At 39.5% G+C, this 21,601-nt stretch overlaps 1 protein-coding gene across 2 annotated transcripts in view; it reads left to right on the forward strand.

The window, feature by feature from the left end:
- The window catches only part of GLRA2 (glycine receptor alpha 2), a gene marked incomplete at both ends in the record, with an annotated part of 196,246 nt that extends 189,899 nt beyond the window's left edge, over positions 1–6,347 (forward strand). For both annotated transcript variants that reach the window (XM_082864461.1, XM_082864460.1), the window contains one exon: positions 6,069–6,347. In XM_082864461.1, coding sequence (XP_082720587.1) covers positions 6,069–6,347 — 279 coding nt within the window. The remainder of the gene's footprint in view (positions 1–6,068) is intronic.
- Between the last annotated feature and the right edge of the window lie 15,254 nt (positions 6,348–21,601).

Here is a 21,601-nt window from a genome sequence, read left to right on the forward strand (position 1 = left end):
GTCCTATGTGATCCAGCCCCTGGTCTTTTCTGAAACTGTGTCTCACCCCACTTTCCTTCTGCATTCCACGAGCCATCCTACCATCTCTCAATTGCAGCAAACCTTCCTATCTCAGACATCTCCCAACTCTGCTGTGCCCTCTTTAATGCCTCTCATTTTTCAGATCTCTAACGAAACATCACTTCCCCAGGGAAAAGCTTCTCCTATCAGCCAGATTAGACCTGGACCCCCGTTAATACGCTCTCCTAACACCCTATAATTTCCCTTCAGAGCCCTTATCATAGCTAGTAATTCCGTGCTCATGTGATGCTTCCATGAATGTTTGTCTTCACCTCAAGGTTGGGAACCACGTGAAGGCAAGAGTCTGATCTGTCTTGCTCGCCACTGGATTCCTGCCAAATGGCACAGTGCCTGGCATGTCCTTGGGACTCTTCTGACCACTCAATCTAAAACATCCACTTCTCTGTCACTCATCTCTCTTAAGGGTCTTACCTTGATTGTTTTCCTTCAAAGCCTCCATCATTATCTGTGTGTGTGTGTTTGTCTATGTGCAAATGTGTGGGGTGTCTTATCTGTGTATATGTATAAATATGTAGTTGTGTGTGTGTCACATAATTACTCTACTTCTTACTGTTTTCCCCACTAGAATGTAAACTCCAAAAAAGAAGAGACTTCATCTCCTTGTTCACTGCTGTACCCTCACCACACACCTGGCACATAATAGGTGCTCAAGGAATCATTTGTTGGCATTATGAATACATAAATGACAAGCACTCAAGAAATGAACACCAGCAGTTCATTCTTCTTCAAAAATCAATCATAATGATATCCTGCACTGAAAAGAGATGATCCACTGATTTGCTTTTCTTTTGGAAAAAATGCTATTCACTGTCTTCCCCAAAATGACACTGTGACAGTTTTAATTTACTTCACCACATGCCATTAAGCAACAAGGGGTTATATTTGGTTTACTTTATTTCAGATCTGTTGTTCTACAAATTTCAGTGGGATTCTTCTTCCATAATCTTGAATGGAAGCCATTTGGGGCTTGCTAGGGACAAATTCATAAAAACCAAAGACTTCCAGAGTCTTTGGAATCAGACAGTTTGGAGATCTGACAGACCTGATTTGAATTTCAGCTTCAATATTTATTAGCAATATAACTTCAAGAAGCCACATAACTTCTCTCTGTCTCAATTTCCTCTGAAACCATCTGATTTGTAGGGATGGTTTGGTGATAGGACTGACTGTGGTTTTAAGTGCATGGTATATAATTATAATCAATACATGATATCTATTTATTATTCATATCTACTCCCAAGCCCCCATGATACAGAGGAGAAAACTGAGGCCATAAGAATTGAGAATTTCAGGGCTTCCCTGGTGGCGCAGTGGTTGAGAGTCTGCCTGCCGATGCAGGGGACACGGGTTCTTGCCCCGGTCCGGGAAGATCCCACATGCCGTGTAGCGGCTGGGCCCGTGAGCCATGGCCGCTGAGTCTGTGCGTCCGGAGCCTGTGCTCCGTAACAGGAGAGGCCACAACAGTGAGAGGCCCGCGTACCGCAAAAAAAAAAAAAGAATTGAGAATTTCTCAAGGCCATCCCTCCTCCCCAAGGCTAGGAAGCCCAAGCAGGGCTACCATTAAGCATCACCCAGCCTTCATTTGCTCAGGGGACTTTTTTGGTAAAAACCTACTTGTGTTTGGACTCACACTGTTTCCTAAGGAGGGCTGGAGACTCCATAATGTCCTTGCATTGACTGAAGCTCACTGCAAACTTCAGTTCCAACTGGGCCATTTCCTATTCCAGTAGAAGGGCAAAGATTCAATCAAAGAATCTGGGTGAGAAATGGGATGGAAAGAGTTTTCCCCTACCCCAGTTTATAGGAGTCCTTTTATTTCCTCCTTTCTAGGACATAAAAGAAAAATTGGAAATATGGGTCCCACGGAAATCTTTCATTGTATAAATCCTATATTCTTTAATTATATTGAAATTATTTGCTTAAACAATTCAGTACGATGCAATTCTGGTGAGCTTTAGGTTCAGTTTCACATCCAGACAAGAGTTATTCCAAACACAGGAATGGGTGAATTTTACAATAAGTAAAACTGATGGATAAGATAAAATAAGATGATAAGTGTCCAATGAATTGCATAGCACCATGGCAGTGCTTCCTACTTACAGCAGACAGGGTTTAAGGAGATTTTATCAAAGTGGGATATAGAAATTGCATGTACTGAAACTTCAACTGGATGATTCATTTTCTGTGGGAATTTAATCAGTGAAAAACAAAACAGAGTGAGCTAGAAGTATTTACTGCTCAAAGATACTGAAGGTGGCAGGTCAGTAGCAATAATTAAGTAATTGGTTTTCTGGCTAATTAGAAGAAATGGAGAATATATGCCTGCAATTCTTTCCTCACTGAGAGGATTACACCGACTGTCCCTGTGAATACATTCAACTAATCTGTGCCTACAGATTGTTCTTTATTTTAGCTTCAGTTTATCCATGACTCAAGCTCATCTCCACTTTGCCCTCATGTAGGAATCTTGCCACATTACCATAACGTTTTTATTCTGAACCTGCTACAAAGGCAATTAGTCATTCATTATAACACAAAAATTCAAATTGGTTGCAATTATGTTTTCTGAATCAAGACCATACCCTTTGATGTGGGTAATTTAAGGTTCTATATTTAAAATGCATTGAATGAATCATAATGGTAAATAAGAAGACCCTTAAACTAGCATTCATATCTCCTGCACATGAAAAATTAAATGGATAAATTCTACCTGTGACAGATTTATTTTTGTGGTAGAGAATTTTAAAGAATTGATTTAATTAGTTGTAACTATGCTCAGAAGCATAATTTGAAATACTGTTGAATGAATGGTGAAAGTATTTTCAAGCAGAGAGAAACTCTCTTAAAATTCCCTTTGTTCATTATTCAACAAACGTTTATTAAGCGCCCACAGTTTGCACGGCAATGTACGACATAATAGTAACCTAACCTGGTATTCTCTTCTGCTTCTGCTAGTTAATGAATGAGTTAATCTCTTCAGCTGTCCATTCACAGTATGTGAAGAAAGACCACAGAAATTAAATGAATGAGTCAGTCTGAAAAGAAACATGGATGTGTGTATTTAGGTTTCCTTTTGTTTCATGTGCTAAAAACAGGTTACTAGCCAACTACTCTTTCTATTTCTTCAGGGACCCAGGAAATTTAAAAGAATCTTATCTCACTCAGGCAGTGAACTATACACTTATTCATGACTTTCTAAGTGTTTATAGAGGTGAGAACAGCAATTTGTAAGATTCTACAGATATGGAAAGGAAAAACAGCACAGTAAATTTAGGCAGATAAGGGGAAATGTATTTTGAGGGATTGTTTCCACTTGAAAAGTTATATTAGACTTAATAACATAGACTAGGTTAGAGCTGGACATTAGAGCTGATCTAGGCCACTGGTTTCCAACGTTTTGCATTAGAGTCACTGGATTTTTAAAAAAATATGGATTCTCAGCTCTCATTCCCAGAGATTCTGATTCTGTTGATCTGGAAGAGGCTGGGAGGAGAGGCAAGCATACATATACTTGTACAGCTTCCCTAGCAGCCAAAGCTGAGACCCACAGACCTAGTCCAGACTCAACAGTTTGGCATGAGGTCTCTGAGCCCTCGAGAGAATAAATATCTTGCCTCAGATCAGCACAGCTTATAACCTGTGGAGCCAGGCTAGAACCCAAACAGCCAAATTCCTAGTCTGGATCTTCTAACTAAACCAAATCACACCGTTTCTACTTCTCCCACACACTGGTTAAGATCTAATTACCAGTTAGTAATAGGCAGGAAGAATAAGACTGCTTATAACCCATGTGACTAACAAGTCCCCTCCTCCTAGTGACCTGTGTGCTTCCATTCTTGCTAATAAGTCTTCCAACATTCTTGCTAATAAGTCTTCCAACGACGCTGTAATGATTAATATATCTGTTTAGTCCACATTTTTAAATATTTCACGTATTTGAAAGTTTTGCACCCATAAAATATATCATTCCCATTTTAGACAAAGAAACCAGATTTACTCTTTGAATCTGAGTCCAGCTGAAGTCTTCATTACAGAGCTTACAGAGCTGAGTACATGGAAGTATTCTAATGTCTGCCTGGGTTTTCTTAGCCAGCTTCCCTATATGAGAATGCCTTTAGGTTGGCCACTTCCACTGGGTTCTGAAAGCTCCATGCAGGTAGGGCTCTTGTCCAACTTCATCAACTGTCTCCCAGCATCTAGCAAAATGCTCGCCATAGACTCAACACTCAACAGTTAATTGTTGAATGAAAAATCCTTATTACATTTTGTTAACAAATGAGACAGAGTATCCTGAACCAACTTGTGCAGGACAATCTCATATACATAAAAGTACTGGGAAGATGGTTTTATAAAGGAGTAGTTTTACAGTTATTTTATTAGAAGAGCTTTGGCCTGATTTTCCTGACCTAAATTTGTCCTTGCTGTACCATTTGGATTACAGTTGGGCTATCTCACATTAATATTATGTTAAAAGTCCTTCATTCAAATGATACAAATGAACTTATTTATAAAACAGAAACAGACTCACAGATTTCAAAAACAAACTTACGGTCACCAAAGGGGAAACGTGGCGGGCGGGGGGGGGTTGAACTAGGAGGATGGGATTAACAGATACACACAGTACTAAATATAAGATAGAGAACCAACAAGGACCTACTGTAGAGCACAGGAAACTCTACTCAATATCTTGTAATAACCTATAAGGGAAAAGAATCTGAAAAAGAATATAGATATATAGATAATATACATATAACTGAATCACTTTGCTGTACACCTGAAACCAACACAATATTGTAAACCAACTATACTCCAATAAAATTTTTAAAAGTCCTTCATTCAGTATATCTTTTATATGTGTGAAGGCACAACTGACATGCAATAAACATTGATGAAATAAAATTAATACCAAATTTTACTGTCTTTTGGAAAAATATAACCAAATTAATTAATATAATATTCTTCTCTAGCAAGATAAAGAGTGCAGTGTCTTTGGTGTTTCAAAGGGGTGGCACAGTATTGTAGAAAACAGTAATCTAGATGCAGAAGCTGATGATTCAATCGATGGCTATTTAGAACTAGAGTTTTATTAAGCAGGTCATTTCAATCCCATCTTTTCAACCCAACCACGCACCCAAATTCCATACATTTGTCTCTATGTAGGGTATTTGCTCTTCACCATAAGGTTACAGTTTTTCAGTCTTTTATCTAATTCATGTAGAAATAACACAAAAAAACCACTGACATCAGCTAAAACGACGTATGTTCATATGGTAGATATGAATAGCCAAAGAATCAACGTAAAAAGTTGACACTAGAAAAACTAACCATGGTAGAAATATTCAACTCCAAACACTGAATATTTAATGTCTGCTATATAACTGAGATGAACTAGAGGGCTGGAGAGGAAAAGTTATACATTTAAGGGGTTAATCTTAGATCTAACACAAACATTAAAGCCAATGTTAACGGAAGGGACTGGGCTATGAATGAGCCACAATACCAGAAGTTCCTGGCTCAGGGCCAGGTACAGGGCAGAGATTCAGTAAATGCTTTGTTGAATGAAAGAATGGGTGAATGAATGAATGAGTGAGTGAATGAATGAACAGTCTTCTTCTTAGATTTAGAGTGTAATACTGGGATTTGGAGATTTAGCTTTAAAACAGTCTATTCAAAGCTGTGGATCAATAAACTAGAATTTGGGAACGTCAGTCAGTGCTGAGTATAGTGTAGGTATTTCTGTTTGTTAATTAATTAAAATGACCACGGAGTCATTATTCTTACACTTAATTTCTCAGCCAGAAAAGTTAATGAACTGTATCTGTTCCATGAATAATTGAGTTGAAACTGAAAGACAACTCCCCATTCCGAAAGCCTTCCACACGACCAGTTAACTGTGATTTATCCTTTTACTTCTGAAGAATTTTAAGCACCTTCCATCTGATTTGACTGACAACCTATCTGTGCTTTCCCTGTCTTTATTCTTCCAGGAAGAAGATGTTACTCGTGAAAGTCGTTTTAATTTCAGTGGTTACGGGATGGGTCACTGCCTTCAAGTGAAGGATGGAACGGCTGTCAAGGCCACACCTGCCAGCCAGCTCCCACAGCCCCCCAAAGATGCAGATGCCATCAAGAAGAAGTTTGTAGACCGGGCAAAAAGGATTGACACGATTTCTCGAGCTGCCTTCCCATTGGCCTTCCTCATTTTCAACGTCTTTTACTGGATCACATACAAGATCATTCGGCATGAAGATGTCCACAAGAAATAGATGTGCTCTTCAGACCCTGGGACCTTCTTGCCTAACTGTTGTGCTTGTAAATACACAGTGAAATTGTCTTTACATCACTTTGACAGAGGAGAAGACTGGGGGAGGGGGGAGGGAGGATCATGGGGGCGGGTTTCCTGGCACCTACATGAAAAAAGATAAGTTATCCGGGCAATGAAGGAAAAGGTTTGCACAAAATTACGGTGTTGCAGAATCACGTGAGCATAATTCCCTTCACAGTCTTTAGCACTGCTCTTTCCGATGATGCATTAAATAGACATGATATGCAAAGTCAAGTACTTGAGGGCTATTTGTCTTTTGGTTCAGTTTGGTTTGGTTTGGTTTTGGCTAATTCTGGTACTGAAAAGACAGCTTAAACACACGCGTGTGCGTGCACACACATGCGTGCGCACACACACACAAAAGGAAAATGCTTACCATCTGACCATCGTGACTAGCCTATAGTGAGTTGAGGACCAAACTTTTTCAGGAAAATGCTGCCTCGTTTTTAAAACAAGCCTGCTGAGCTACGTTCTTTACGATGTCCGTAATTAGTGCTTCACCTGAGGAATCTTTTTGTGGGTCATAAATAATTTCTACTTATCGAGAAAACGACAACAAAAAATAAATACCAATCACAAAGAACAAGTTTATACTTTACTGTCCGTGTAGGTGTGCATTTTAATACTCTTTTTCTTTCCTAGATGTAATTTGGGGATTTGAATTGTGTATTGTGAAATTGATTTGACCGTATGTCCTCTTAAAAATAAATGCCCATTTTCTTTTAGATCCAAGTTAGCACACTACATTTTTTTTCACTTTCGCTATATTTACGTGCAATTAAGTACTCAAGTGTGACTTAGCCGTCGCAGCCTCTCAGCCACAGTATTTATGGAGATGATGTGCCCTGAACGGTGTAGCTCATATTAGCTTGAACTTCCCATTTCTGCTCTCATTGTAGGTGTAACTATTAGTCCTAATGTCAACTGACCCATGATTTCTACTGTCAATCCAAGTGAATATTGTTGGAAATATCCTTAACTAACTTAAAGAATTTTAAAATTGTACTGTGATTTTCATAACCTGTTGCCTTTTTGGTACCAGAGCTACGTGGTTTGAATCCTGGCTACATGTTTTAAGTAAGAAAAAAAAAAAAAAAGACGTATTTTTGCTTACTCAGATAAAAGACAACCTGTAAAAAATATAATGAAAAAATTAAATTTTACATGTGCTGTAAAAGGGGTTATTAAAAATATTTGTTCAATTTCAATAAAGCTAAGTGTGCCACAGAAGCTATGAGTCTTTCCATTTTTGCATTACAATGTAAATAATTTAGATGACAATGGTAACTTGGATTTTTGTTTCTGGTCTTCCTCATAAACTTGAAGCATTTACATAGCTATTATATTTTTGTTGTAATATAAGAGTAGCTTATAGTATCCCCATGAAGAAATAAAAAAGTACATTATTCTCATTGTAGAAACAGGGAAATGGAGACATGGAAGTATTAGTAGTCATTGCGAGCAGAATCTAATACTGGATACTTCATATGAGATATGGAAAAGTTCCAAGAGCACTGCGTAATCGTAAAATACCAAAGGGAAAAGCAATTTAAAAGACCAATCTGTCCACCTATCCATCCTAATCTTGTCAGGAATGGAGTTCCATGATGAAAAACAATTCTGAGAACCCCAGTGAAATAGAGGTAACTCATCTTAGCCCTTGTAGATTTTCCTTAACTAAAGGTATCCTTCATAAAATTTTCAGGAAGACATGGATTCCTAAGTTGATGTTTATACCCTTTTAAACCAATTCAAATATTGAATCATTTCCATAGAGAAGAATATCACAGAATGGCTAAACACATGAATTTTGGAGATAGAAAGACTAGCTCGGCCACCTATCAACAGGGCTATCTTGGATAAGTTACCTGATTTTTCTGAGTAGCTCCTATTTCATAGAGTTTTAAGAGGATGAACCGAGAAAAATGCAAGGAAAGCCATGAGCTTGGTGTCTAACATATCGTAAATTCCCAATAACTAACAGATAATAATAAAATTATTATTATTATGAATTGCACTACACTAGGCAAGAAGCTACACAATTCCTAGCTTTGGCAAGATTAGTGCCATGCTTTGTGCCTCTTTCCTAAAACACTATTTCTATCTTATTGCTCGCTTCTTTCCAAATAAATAAGGCAAAGACTTTGATTGGTCTCAATTCTCTTCCTCTAAAAGTAAGGCTAAAATGCCTCCCAAAGACAGGCCTGACCCCATAAGTGTCCTAGGAAGAGCCCCAATGCTACATATGGTGGGATGGGCGGCACCTTGGGGGAAAATCCTAAGCTAAACGATCATGTCTAATCAAAGTGTATACCATATCATTTTCGGAGGCAGGGTGTGCTCCCCACATTAGAAAATTTTTTTTAATATTCACCTCTAGAGGAGGAGCTTCAAGATGGCGGAAGAGTAAGACGCGGAGTTCACCTTCCTCTCCACAAATACATCAGAACAACATCTACACATGGAACAGCTCCTACAGAACACCTACTGAACTCTGGCAGAAGACCTCAGACCTCCCAAAAGGCAAGAAACTCCCCACGTACCTGGGTAGGGCAAAAGAAAAAAGAATAAAGAGAGACAAAAGAATAGGGACGGGACCTGCACCGGTGGGAGGGAGCTGTGAAGGAGGAAAGGTTTCCACACACTAGAAGCCCCTTCGCGGGCGGAGACTGCGGGTGGTGTAGGGGTGGGGAGCTGCGGAGCCGCGGAGGAGAGCGCAGCAACAGGGGTGCGGAGAGCAAAGCGGAGAGATTCCAGAACAGAGGATCGGTGCCGACCGGCACTCACCAGTCCGAGAGGCTTGTCTGCTCATCCGCCGGGGCGGGGCGGGGCGGGGAGGGCAGGGCTGGGAGCTGAGGCTCGATTCTGAGCGCAGGGAGAGGGCTGGGGTTGGCGGCGTGAACACAGCCTAAAAGGGGCTAGTGCGCCACAGCTAGCCAGGAGGGAGTCCGGGAAAAAGTCTGGAGCTGCCAAAGAGGCAAGAGACTTTTTCTTCCCTCTTTGTTTCCTGGTGTGCGAGGAGAGGGGATTCCAAGCACGGCGTAAACAAGCTCCAGAGACGGGCGCAAGCCGCAGCTATCAGCACGGACCCCAGAGATGGGCATGAGACGCTAAGGCTGCTGCTGCCGCCACCAAGAAGCCTGTGTGTGAGCACAGGTCACTGTCCACACCTCCCCTCCTGGGAGCCTGTGCAGCCCGCCACTGCCAGGGTCCCAGGATCCAGGGACAACTTCCCAGGGAGAACGCACGGCGCGCCTCAGGCTGGTGCAATGTCACGCCGGCCTCTGCCGCCGCAAGCTCGCCCCGCACTCCGTGCCCCTCCCTCCCCCCGGGCCTGAGTGAACCAGAGCCCGCTGATCAGCCTCTCCTTCAACCCCCTCCTATCTGGGTGAAGAACAGACGCCCGACGGTGACCTACATGCAGAGGCAGGGCCAAAACCAAAGCTGAACCCCAGGAGCCGTGCGAACAAAGAAGCGAAAGGGAAATTTCTCTATGAAGCCTCAGGAGCAGTGGATTAAATCCCCACAGCCAACTTAGGTACCCCACATCTATGGAATACCTGAATAGAAAACGAACCATCTGAAAATTGAGGCAGTGGACTTTGGGGGATTTGCTGTATGCAACTGACTAGTTTCTGATTTTTATGTTTATGTTAGTATAGTTTTTAGCACGTGTTATCATTAGTGGATTTGGTTTATTGGTTGAGTTGCTCTCTTCTTTTTTTTCCTTTTAAAATTTTTTACATTAATAATTTTTTTTAATTTTAATAACTTTATTTTATTTTATTTTTCTTTCTTTCTTTTATTCTCCCTTTTCTTCTGAGCCGTGTTACTGACAGGGTCTTGGTGTTCCAGCCGGGTGTCAGGACTGAACCTCTAAGGTAGGAAAGGCGAGTTCAGGACATTGTACCACAGAGACCTCCCGGCCCCATGTAATATCAATCGGCGAGAACTCTCCTACATATCTCTGTCTCAATGCTAAGACCCAAAGGCGGGGCAAATCCAAAGCTGAACCCCGGCAGCTGGGCAAACAAAGAAAAGAATGGGAAATCTATCCCAGCAGCCTCAGGAGCAGCGGATTACATCTCCACAATCAACTTGATGTACCCTGCATCTGTGGAATACCTGAATAGACAACGAATCATCCCAAATTGAGGAGGTGGACTTTGGGAGCAATGATACATATATTTTTTTCCCTTTTTCTCTTTTTGTGAGTGTGTATGCGTATACTTCTGTGTGTGATTCTGTCTGTATAGCTTTGCTTTTACCATTTGTCCTAGGGTTCTGTCCAGGGTTTTTCTAGGGGTTATTTTTGTTACTTTTTAAAAATTTTTTCTTAATAATGATTTTTTATTTTTAATAACTTTATTTTATTTTACTTTATTTTATTTTATCTTCTTCCTTCCTGCCTTCCTTTCTTTCTTTCTTTCTTTCTTTCCTTCCTTCCTTCCTCCCTCCCTCCCTCCCTCCCTTCCTTCCTTCCTTTCTATTTGTTCTCCCTTTTATTCTGAGCTCTGTGGATGAAAGGCTCTTGGTGCTCCAGCCAGGCATCAGGGCTGTGCCTCTGAGGTGGGAGAGCCAAGTTCAGGACACTGGTCCACAAGAGACCTCCCAGCTCCATGTAATATCGAACAGCAAAAATCTCCCAGAGATCTCCATCTCAATGCCAAGACCCAGCTTCACTCAATGACCAGCAAGCTCCGGTGCTGGACACCCTATGCCAAACAACTAGCAAGACAGGAGCACAACCCCATCCATTAGCAGAGATGCTGCCTAAAATCATAATAAGGCCACAGACACCCCAAAACACAACACCAGATGTGGATCTGCCCACCAGAAAGACAATATCCAACCTCATCCACAAGAACACAGGCACTAGTCCCCTCCACCACGAAGCCTACACAACCCACTGAACCAAGCTTACTCACTAGGGACAGATACCAAAAACAACAAGAAGTACGAACCTGCAGGCTGCGAAAAGGAGACCCCAAACACAGTAAGTTAAGCAAAATGAGAACACAGAGAAACACAGAGCAGATAAAACAGCAAGGCAAAAACCCACCAGACCTAACAAATGAAGAGGAAATAGGCAGTCTACCTGAAAAAGAATTCAGAATAATGATAGTAAAGATGATCCAAAATCTTGGAAACAGAATAGAGAAAATACAAGAAACGTTTAACAAGGACCTACAAGAACTAAAGAGCAAACAAACAGTGATGAACAACACAATAAATGAAATTTAAAACTCTCTAGAAGGGATCAATAGCAGAATAACTGAGGCAGAAGAATGGATAAGTGACCTGGAAGATAAAATAGTGGAAATAACTACCGCAGAGCAGAATAAAGAAAAAAGAATGAAAAGAATTGAGGACACTCTCAGAGACCTCAGGGACAACATTAAACACAACAACATTCGAATTATAGGGGTCCCAGAAGAAGAAGAGAAAAAGAAAGGGACTGAGAAAATATTTGAAGAGACTACAGTTGAAAACTTCCTTAATATGGGAAAGGAAATAGTTAATCAAGTCCAGGAAGCACAGAGAGTCCCATACAGGATAAATCCAAGGGGAAACACGCGAAGACACATATTAATCAAACTATCAAAAATTAAATACAAAGAAAAAATATTAAAAGCAGCAAGGGAAAAACAACAAATAACACACAAGGGAATCCCCATAAGGTTAACAGCTGATCTCTCAGCAGAAACTCTGCAAGCCAGAAGGGAGTGGCAGGACATATTTAAAGTGATGAAGGAGAAAAACCTACAACCAAGATTACTCTACCCAGCAAGGATCTCAGTCAGATTTGATGGAGAAATTAAAACCTTTACAGACAAGCAAAAGCTAAGAGAATTCAGCACCACCAAACCAGCTTTACAACAAATGCTAAAGGAACTTCTCTAGGCAGGAAACACAACAGAAGGAAAAGACCTACAATAGCAAACCCAAAACAATTAAGAAAATGGGAAAGGAACATACATATCGATAATTACCTTAAATGTAAATGGATTAAATGCTGCAACCAAAAGACACAGATTGCCTGAATGCATACGAAAACAATAGCCATATATATATATGCTGTCTACAAGAGACCCACTTCAGACCTAGGGACACATACAGACTGAAAGTAAGGGGATGGAAAAAGATATTCCATGCAAATGGAAATCAAAAGAAAGCTGGAGTAGCAATTCTCATATCAGACAAAATAGACTTTAAAACAAAGATTATTACAAGAGACAAAGAAGGAGACTACATAATGATCAAGGATCGATCCAAGAAGAAGATATAACAATTGTAAATATTTATGCACACAACATAGGAGCACCTCAATACATAAGGCAAATACTAACAGCCATAAAAGGGGAAATCGACAGTAGCACAATGATGGTAGGGGACTTTAACACCCCACTTTCACCAATGGACAGATCATCCAAAATGAAACTAAATAAGGAAACACAAGCTTTAAATGATACATTAAACAAGATGGACTTAATTGATATTTATAGGACATTCCATCCCAAAACTATAGAATACACATTCTTCTCCAGTGCTCATGGAACATTCTCCAGGATAGATCATATCTTGGATCACAAATCAAGCCTTGGTAAATTTAAGAAAATTGAAATTGTATCAAGTATGTTTTCCAACCACAATGCTATGAGACTAGATATCAATTACAGGAAAAGATCTGTAAAAAATACAAACACATGGAGAGTAAACAATACACTAGTTAATAATGAAGTGATCACTGAAGAAATCAAAGAGGAAATAAAAAAATACCTTGAAACAAATGACAACGAAAACACAATGATCCAAAACCTATGGGATGCAGCAAAATCAGTTCTAAGAGGGAAGTTTATAGCAATACAATCCTACCTTAAGAAACAGGAAACACCTCAAATAAACAACCTAAACTTACACCTAAAGCAATTAGAGAAAGAAGGACAAAACAACCCCAAAGTTAGCAGAAGAAACCATAAAGATCATATCAGAAATAAATGAAAAAAGAAATGAAGGAAACGATAGCAAAGATCGATAAAACTAAAAGCTGGTTCTTTGAGAAGATAAACAAAATTGATAAACCATTAGCCAGACTCATCAAGAAAAAAAGGGAGAAGACTCAAATTTCTAGAATTAGAAATGAAAAAGGAGAAGTAACAACTGACACTGCAGAAATACAAAGCATCATGAGAGATTACTACAGGCAACTCTTTGCCAAAAAAATGGACAACCTGGAAGAAATGGACAAATTCTTAGAAATGTACAACCTGCCGAGACTGAACCAGGAAGAAACAGAAAATATGAACAGACCAATCACAAGCACTGAAATTGAAAGTGTGATTAAAAATCTTCCAACAAACAAAAGCCCAGGACCAGATGGCTTCACAGGTGAATTCTATCAAACATTTAGAGAAGAGCTAACACCTATCCTTCTCAAACTCTTCCAAAATACAGCAGAGGGAGGAACACTCCCAAACTCATTCTACGAGGCCACCATCACCCTGATACCAAAACCAGACAAGGATCTCACAAAGTAAGAAAACTAAAGGCCAATATCACTGATGAACATAGATGCAAAAATCCTCAACAAGATACTAGCAAACAGAATCCAACAGCACATTAAAAGGATCATACACCATGATCAAGTGGGGTTTATCCCAGGAATGCAAGGATTCTTCAATATACGCAAATCAATCAATGTGATACCCCATATTAACAAATTGAAGGAGAAAAACCATATGATTATCTCAATGGATGCAGAGAAAGCTTTCAACAAAATTCAATACCCATTTATGATAAAAACCCTGCAGAAAGTAGGCATACAGGGAACTTTCCTCAACATAATAAAGGCCATATGTGACAAACCCACAGCCAACATCGTACTCAGTGGTGAAAAACTGCAACCATTTCCACTAAGATCAGGAACAAGACAAGGTTGCCCACTCTCACCACTATTATTCAACATAGTTTTGGAAGTTTTAGCCACAGCAATCAGAGAAGAAAAAGAAATAAAAGGAATCCAAATTGGAAAAGAAGAAGTAAAGCTGTCACTGTTTGCAGATGACATGATACTATACATAGAGAATCCTAAAGATGCTACCAGAAAACTACTAGAGCTAATCAATGAATTTGGTCAAGTAGTAGGATACAAAACTAATGCACTGAAATCTCTAGCATTCCTATACACTAATGATGAAAAATCCTGAAGTTAACTTAAGAAAACACTCCCATTTACCACTGCAACAAAAAAGAATAAAATATCTAGGAATAAACCTGCCTAAGGAGACAAAAGACTTGTATGCAGAAAACTATAAGACACTGATGAGAGAAATTAAAGATGATACAAATAGTTGGAGAGATATACCATGTTCTTGGATTGGAAGAATCAACATTGTGAAAATGACTACTACCCAAAGCAATCTACAGATTCAATGCAATCCTTATCAAACTGCAACTGGCATTTTTCACAGAACTAGAACAAAAAATTTCACAATTTGTATGGAAACACAAAAGACCCCGAATAGCCAAAGCAATCTTGAGAATGAAAAATGGAGCTGGAGGAATCAGGCTCCCTGACTTCAGACTATACTACAAAGCTACAGTAATCAAGACAGTATGGTACTGGCACAAAAACAGAAAGATAGATCAATGGAACGGGATAGAAAGCCCAGAGATAAACCCACACACATATGGTCACCTTATCTTTGATAAAGGAGGCAGGAATGTACAGTGGAGGAGACAGCCTCTTCAATAAGTGGTGCTGGGGAAACCGGACAGGTACATGTAAAAGTATGAAATTAGATCACTCCCTAACACCATACACAAAAATAAACTCAAAATGGATTAAAGACCTAAATGTAAGGCCAGACACTATCAAACTCTTAGAGGAAAACATAGGCAGAACACTCAATGACATAAATCACAGCAATATCCTTTTTGACCCACCTCCCAGAGAAATGGAAATAAAAACAAAAATAAACAAATGGGACCTAATGAAACTTAAAAGCTTTTGCACAGCAAAGGTAACCATAAACAAGACGAAAAGACAACCCTCAGAATGGGGGAAAATACTTGCAAATGAAGCAACTGACAAACGATTAATCTCTAAAATTTACAAGCCGGTCATGCAGCTCAATATCAGAAAAAGAAACAACCCAATCCAAAAATGGGCAGAAGACCTAAGCAGACATTTCTCCACAGAAGATATACAGAATGCCAACAGACCAATGAAACAATGCTCAACATCATTAATCACTAGAGAAATGCAAACCAAAACTACAATGAGATATCATCTCATACCAGTCAGAATGGCCATCATCAAAAAATCTAGAAACAATAAATGCTGGAGAGGGTGTGGAGAAAAGGGAACCCTCTTGCACTGCTGGTGGGAATGTGAATTGGTTCAGCCACTATGGAGAACAGTATGGAGGTTCCTTAAAAACTACAAATAGAACTACCATATGACCCAGCAATCCCACTACTGGGCATATACCCTGAAAAAAACATAATGCAAAAAGAGTCATGTACCACAATATTCATTGCAGCTCTATTTACAATAGCCAGGACACTGAAGCAACCTAAGTGTCCATTAACAGATGAATCGATAAAGAAGATGTGGCACTTATATATAATGGAATATTACTCAGCCATAAAAAGAAACGAAATTGAGTTATTTGTAGTGAGGGGGATGGACCTAGAGTCTGTCATACAGAGTGCAGTAAGTCAGAAAGAGAAAAACAAATACCGTATCCTAACACATATATATGGAATCTAAGGGAAAAAAAATGGTCATGAAGAACCTAGGGCCAAGACGGGAATAAAGACACAGACCTACTAGAGAATGGACTTGAGGATATGGGGAGGGGGAAGGGGAAGCTGGGACAAAGTGAGAGAGTGGCATGGACATATATACACTACCAAATGTAAAACAGATAGCTAGTGGGAAGCAGCCGCATAGCACAGGGAGATCAGCTCGGTGGTTTGTGACCAGCTAGAGGGGTGGGATAGGGAGGTTGGGAGGGAGATGCAAGAGGGAAGAGATATGGGAACATATGTATATGTATAACTGATTCACTTTATTATAAAGGAGAAAGTAACACACCATTGTAAAGCAATTATACTCCAATAACATTGTTAAAATATATATATATATATATATTCACCTCTAAACGTATCTGCCGGCCACTCAAGTAGGTAAAGGCATCCTGGATGGCAAGAGGGATTCTTGACTTTTCTGTAATTCTAGTCCACATTCAGTGGAAAGAACTCTTGAATTGGGGTTAGATAAATAAAATCTCGGGGAAAAGATTTTGAGCAACACATACTCTGGCAAAATAGATAATTCCTCTGTAATGTTATTGGAGATTTTATTGAGGACGTTTTTCTTTGACAAAAGTATTTGAAAGAAAATAGTTCAAGAGTAAAATCATGGCTCTGACGAAGAGAACTTACTACCAGTTTTCATTAGATTGGAAGCTTGTGGAAGAAAATGGTTATGGTTCCATGGGTTTTCTGCACTGCCTGCCAAAGCTCAGATGCTCAATGAATATTATTACTATCACTAGGGGAAAAGTTGGTGAAGGTGGCTATGCTGTGCCTATTGACAAAGTTACATAAGTTTTTCCCAGCCAAGCAATGACAAGAAGTAACCAACTACTGCTACCATTTTTCAGATAATGGATTATTGGGGGATTTGTCTTTTAAACACTTTTCAATTCCTACCAGTTGGTTTTAAGAACAGATTGAGATGACTTAAGGCTTAAGACTCTTTATGGCATTCTCAAACACCTTGGTCCAAAACAGATGCTACAAACCAGACTGGCTGTAGATTCTTTAAATTCCTCCCAAACAACAGTATTAGCATTAAGCTCCTCATCTATGCCACTGAAGAGAACTGCCAAATTCTGAAAGCAGATTTTCCAATAAAGATTAAATGAGTACCATTTTACATTTTGCTTACTCCATTAACATCAAATAAGTAGGTTCTAACCAAAACACAGCATAAAATTCCATATCGTATGATTCACAGCTCTGGAAAAGAGAGTAAAGCCTCTTCAGAATATTTTTTAACATTTTTGCATCTCCTAGTTTAAGCCTGAAGCCAATTTGTCGAATGAATGTAAACCATATATCTGCCAAATAGCCTTTTTTAATGTTTTAACCTCTGCTTTAAACTTCTTATTTTCACCAATTTGCATTTGCTTTTTTTTTTCTTCAGTATAGACTGAGTGATTCAAGTAATGCATACTCTTCATAGATCACGAAGTAGAAGAATTAAAAATAACACCACAACTTCATATTCATATAGTGCTTTCAACATATCAACATGTTTTGATGTCTACAACAGCAACAGCATTCAATTCTAATAATTGTCCAAGGTGGCCAATCACAAAGGGTCAATAGATAAACAGACGCTCCATGAATCAGACACCTCACCCAAGCCACCTATCATATTCGAGGTTGAACATCTGGCATAATTTGCTTCCTAACTCCTCAGACTATATCCTTTCACTATATCCACACTGTCTAGGAAAATAAAAGCCTGGAAAGTAAAAAGTCATGGTACCACTGACCCACCCTCATGGATAACAAAATAAATTGGTAAAGGACAGCGTACAACAGAATATTTCTGTTGAACATGCCCAAGAGAGGTAGCTCAAATGGTGCATATAGTATTAAGAACATCTTCACTGACAGTAAATATCGTGTGTTATTGAATGGCCCAAAAGATACTGGAGTTGAATAAAAGACCAATGGAATTCATTTTAGAAGGTGTTTATTTCCATTTTTGAAGGAGGGGAAATGGTCTTCACATCATCACACATGTCCCCACATAAGAAAAGATGGAATATTCCTATGTTGGTGCAAATGCATCTCAAAAATAACAAGTAATATAGTTTCCCCCAAGCTGAGGGTAGTGTGTATTAGATGTTTTAGACCACAAGTCAGCATTTAGAAAGTACATTATTACTTTGGCATAAATGATTCATAAATAGGTGAATGTGTCTTCAAAGGGAAGAGCAAAGCTCTGGGGTGGTCTTTGTGAAGTGTGTGCCATGCCAGCCTTTTTCTGGTAGGCCCTAGGGTTGGTCATGGCGTGGACAGCTCGGTCAGTCCTCCCGCACACTGAAGCCTCATCAGAAGCTCCAGGTCCTCAAACATGATAGAATCAAGAGCTAGGAGACCCTTCATATGCAAGGATTAGAACTAACCAAGGCTTCATCACCTCGATGTATAATCACTTCTTAAGCTATCCCTGCTTTCTGAGGCCAAAGATTTAGGGGCAGGGTATTGAGAAAGGCAGAAGAGATACAAGAAGGACAGTAGCGAGAAAGCTCCTTTCAAGGCATAAATCAGATCATGTCACTCTGCTTTAAACACCCAGTGGCTTCCCATCTTACTCAGAGAATAAGCCAGAACCTTCACTGTGGCCACATGATCTGACCTTCCCTCCCTCCACCCCACAACCCTCTCCCATCCATCCCCACTCCCTCCAGGCATACTGCCCAGTGCTTAAACATGCTAACCACACTTCTACCTCAGAGCCTTTGCACATGATATTTCTTCTGCCTGGTACCCTCTTTCCCTAGACCAGGAGTTGTCGAACTTTTTAAGGCCAGATAGTAAATTGGTTAGGCTTTGCAGGCCATATCGCCTCTGCTGCAACTACTCAACTCTGCTCTTATGGTATGAAAACAGTTATAGACAATGTGTGCACAAATGGATGTGGCTGTGTTCCAACAAAACTTTATTTACAGAAGCAAGTGGCAGGCCAGATCTGTCCTGTGGGCCGTACTTTGCCAGCCCTTACTTTAGATACACTCAGGGCTTTAATTCACTGATTTAATTAACACACTCACTGATTGAATTCAGGTCTCTGCTCCAATGTCTTCTTATCAGAGAAGCTTTCTCTGACCATCCTATATAAACTAGTAGCCTCTAACCACTATAATCATTCCTGCCTTATATTTTACATAGCAGTTGTCACTTTCCAAATGATGCTTTTATATACTTATTTCTTGTCTCTCTCTCTCTCTCTCTCTCCCCCCCCTACCCCCCCCACACACACACACACTTAAAGGACAGCTTCATGTAAGAAAGTAGAAATATAGGTTCAATGTTGTATTCCCAAGGTCTAGATCTGTGCCTGGCACTTAGTAGGTGGTTAAATCAGTATGGTATTTCTTCAGTGAATATTGAATACTTATTAAGGACTTAACTGAGTGTTGCATGAGAGGCTCAGAGAACTAAGGAACCTATTACTAGCCAGTTAGATAAAAATTGCTGTGAAAACTTAAGCAGGTTTGGGGTCTGTAACAATGAAAGAATTGCACTAGATTAGGATTTTTCGAAGTGTGTTCTGAAAAACCCTAATTCTACAGATCCTTAAGGGTCTGGGACATTAGCAGTTCTGCCTGTATTAAGTTTTTGTAATAGTTTCCCATTGACCTTTTCCTTTCACTTTTTTATCAGAAGGCATGGGCCTTCTAAGACATGGAGCTCTGAGAGGGGGGTCTGCTGCATTTCAGATATATTTACATACTTTCCTTTATTCCCATCGTATAGTAGCAACTCAATTTCCTCTTGATCCTCAGGAACAATCACCCCAGCTAGCACATAACCCCCTTCTTTGCCTGTCAATTGCTGCAGAAGGAGCCCAGAGTGCCAGGTGACTGTCTCGACTTCCAGTGCCATTGCTGTGTCACTTGGAGGAAGCAGAGGCAGAGATTCCAGAAAAGGCTATAGATTTGAGGCTTCCTAGCTAAAAACTCTTAAACCATAATTTTCAAATCATGACTCTCATACAAATATAAAATTAACACAAGTCAAAAATTGTATTTAACTTATTAGTTGATTTAAAAAAGAACAGTAAAGTATTAAAACCAGTCCTAAGAGAATTTGAGAAGTTAGGTATTTATAAGCACTGTTAGAATAAAGTTTCCTGGCCTTAGAAACCAAACTGGTCGATGTCCAACAGGCCATAAGCAGTAACCTTTGGAGTTCTCTCTTCTTCAGACAAAAATTATTCACATTTCTACTGAACAAAATTCTGCACGTTCACCTCTGCCTCTACAGAGTGGTAAAATGGCCCAGATAACGCAATGTCAAGCCCAGCACCGCACCGAAAGAACGCTTGTAACCCCCCCTTTTTTTTTTTGCCGATTTGCCTATTTCCAAGTTTCAGATAATTTTTCTGAAAGACAATTGCAGTTCAAACTTAATGCCTAACTATTTTCTGACTATTAATACCATATCTTATCAGGACCAAAACACATAGCATTAGAGTGACATGCCTCATACCACACAGCACGTTAATGTAACTTTGGGCTCAGAAACCAAAACGCACTGAGTGCTATCCCAGTTCCTTTCTAAATACTCCCATCAGCTTTTGCCATGTATACCAGGTAGAAAAATTTAGAAAGGGAAGTTTTTCTCCTTCAAATTATTCTACCTCTATGTAGTTATTTGCCCATTCTTCTGGAAGGCAGGTGGCATCGTTGTAAAGGTATAGTTTGTGGAGTCAGATCTGAGTTTAAACTCTCCCTTGGTCTCATATTTGCAGGCTGTCCTTGGGGAAAGCTTTAATGCCCCAGTACTGAAGATATTGTAAAATACATATAACAATAATATCTACCTTATACATTGTAGGTAAGGGCTAAATTGATTGGTACCCGAATAAACATTAGTTCTAACTTCCCTTCCTACCCACCTTTAATTAATAATGTTTTATTTCACTACAGACATCATTCAGAATCTATCACCTATGAATGAAGTCCATTCTTGTGTGGTCTACTGTAACTCTTACAATTTTAAATTATCATCTAAACATCAAAAAGCCTGACTGAAAATGAAAAGACCCTATCTATAGACAGTCTGAATAAACTTCTTTGGTAAAAGGGGACAATAGAGTTTTTATTGTTTCACTTTGACCTAATACAGAAAGGAAAACATTTTCCTGATTTAAGTGTTGAAAATGCCTAAGCTGGCATACCAAGGCCAGTGGGAGGAACTTATTAGGAGGACTTTTGCTGTATATAACTAACATTTGTGCAGCACAAGGACAGGTTACAAATTGCTTTCACACTAATTCTGCCAGATCATCCTGTGATCACAGGAATGGTGGCCTTGGTCAGTTTATTCTCCTGTAAAATAGAGAAGAATGGTTTCCCATCAGAGACCCTAGCATGGAGTTAG

The sequence above is a fragment of the Leucopleurus acutus genome (genome assembly GCF_964270905.1).
Source record: "Leucopleurus acutus genome assembly, chromosome: X".
Classification (NCBI taxonomy): Eukaryota; Metazoa; Chordata; class Mammalia; order Artiodactyla; family Delphinidae; genus Leucopleurus; species Leucopleurus acutus.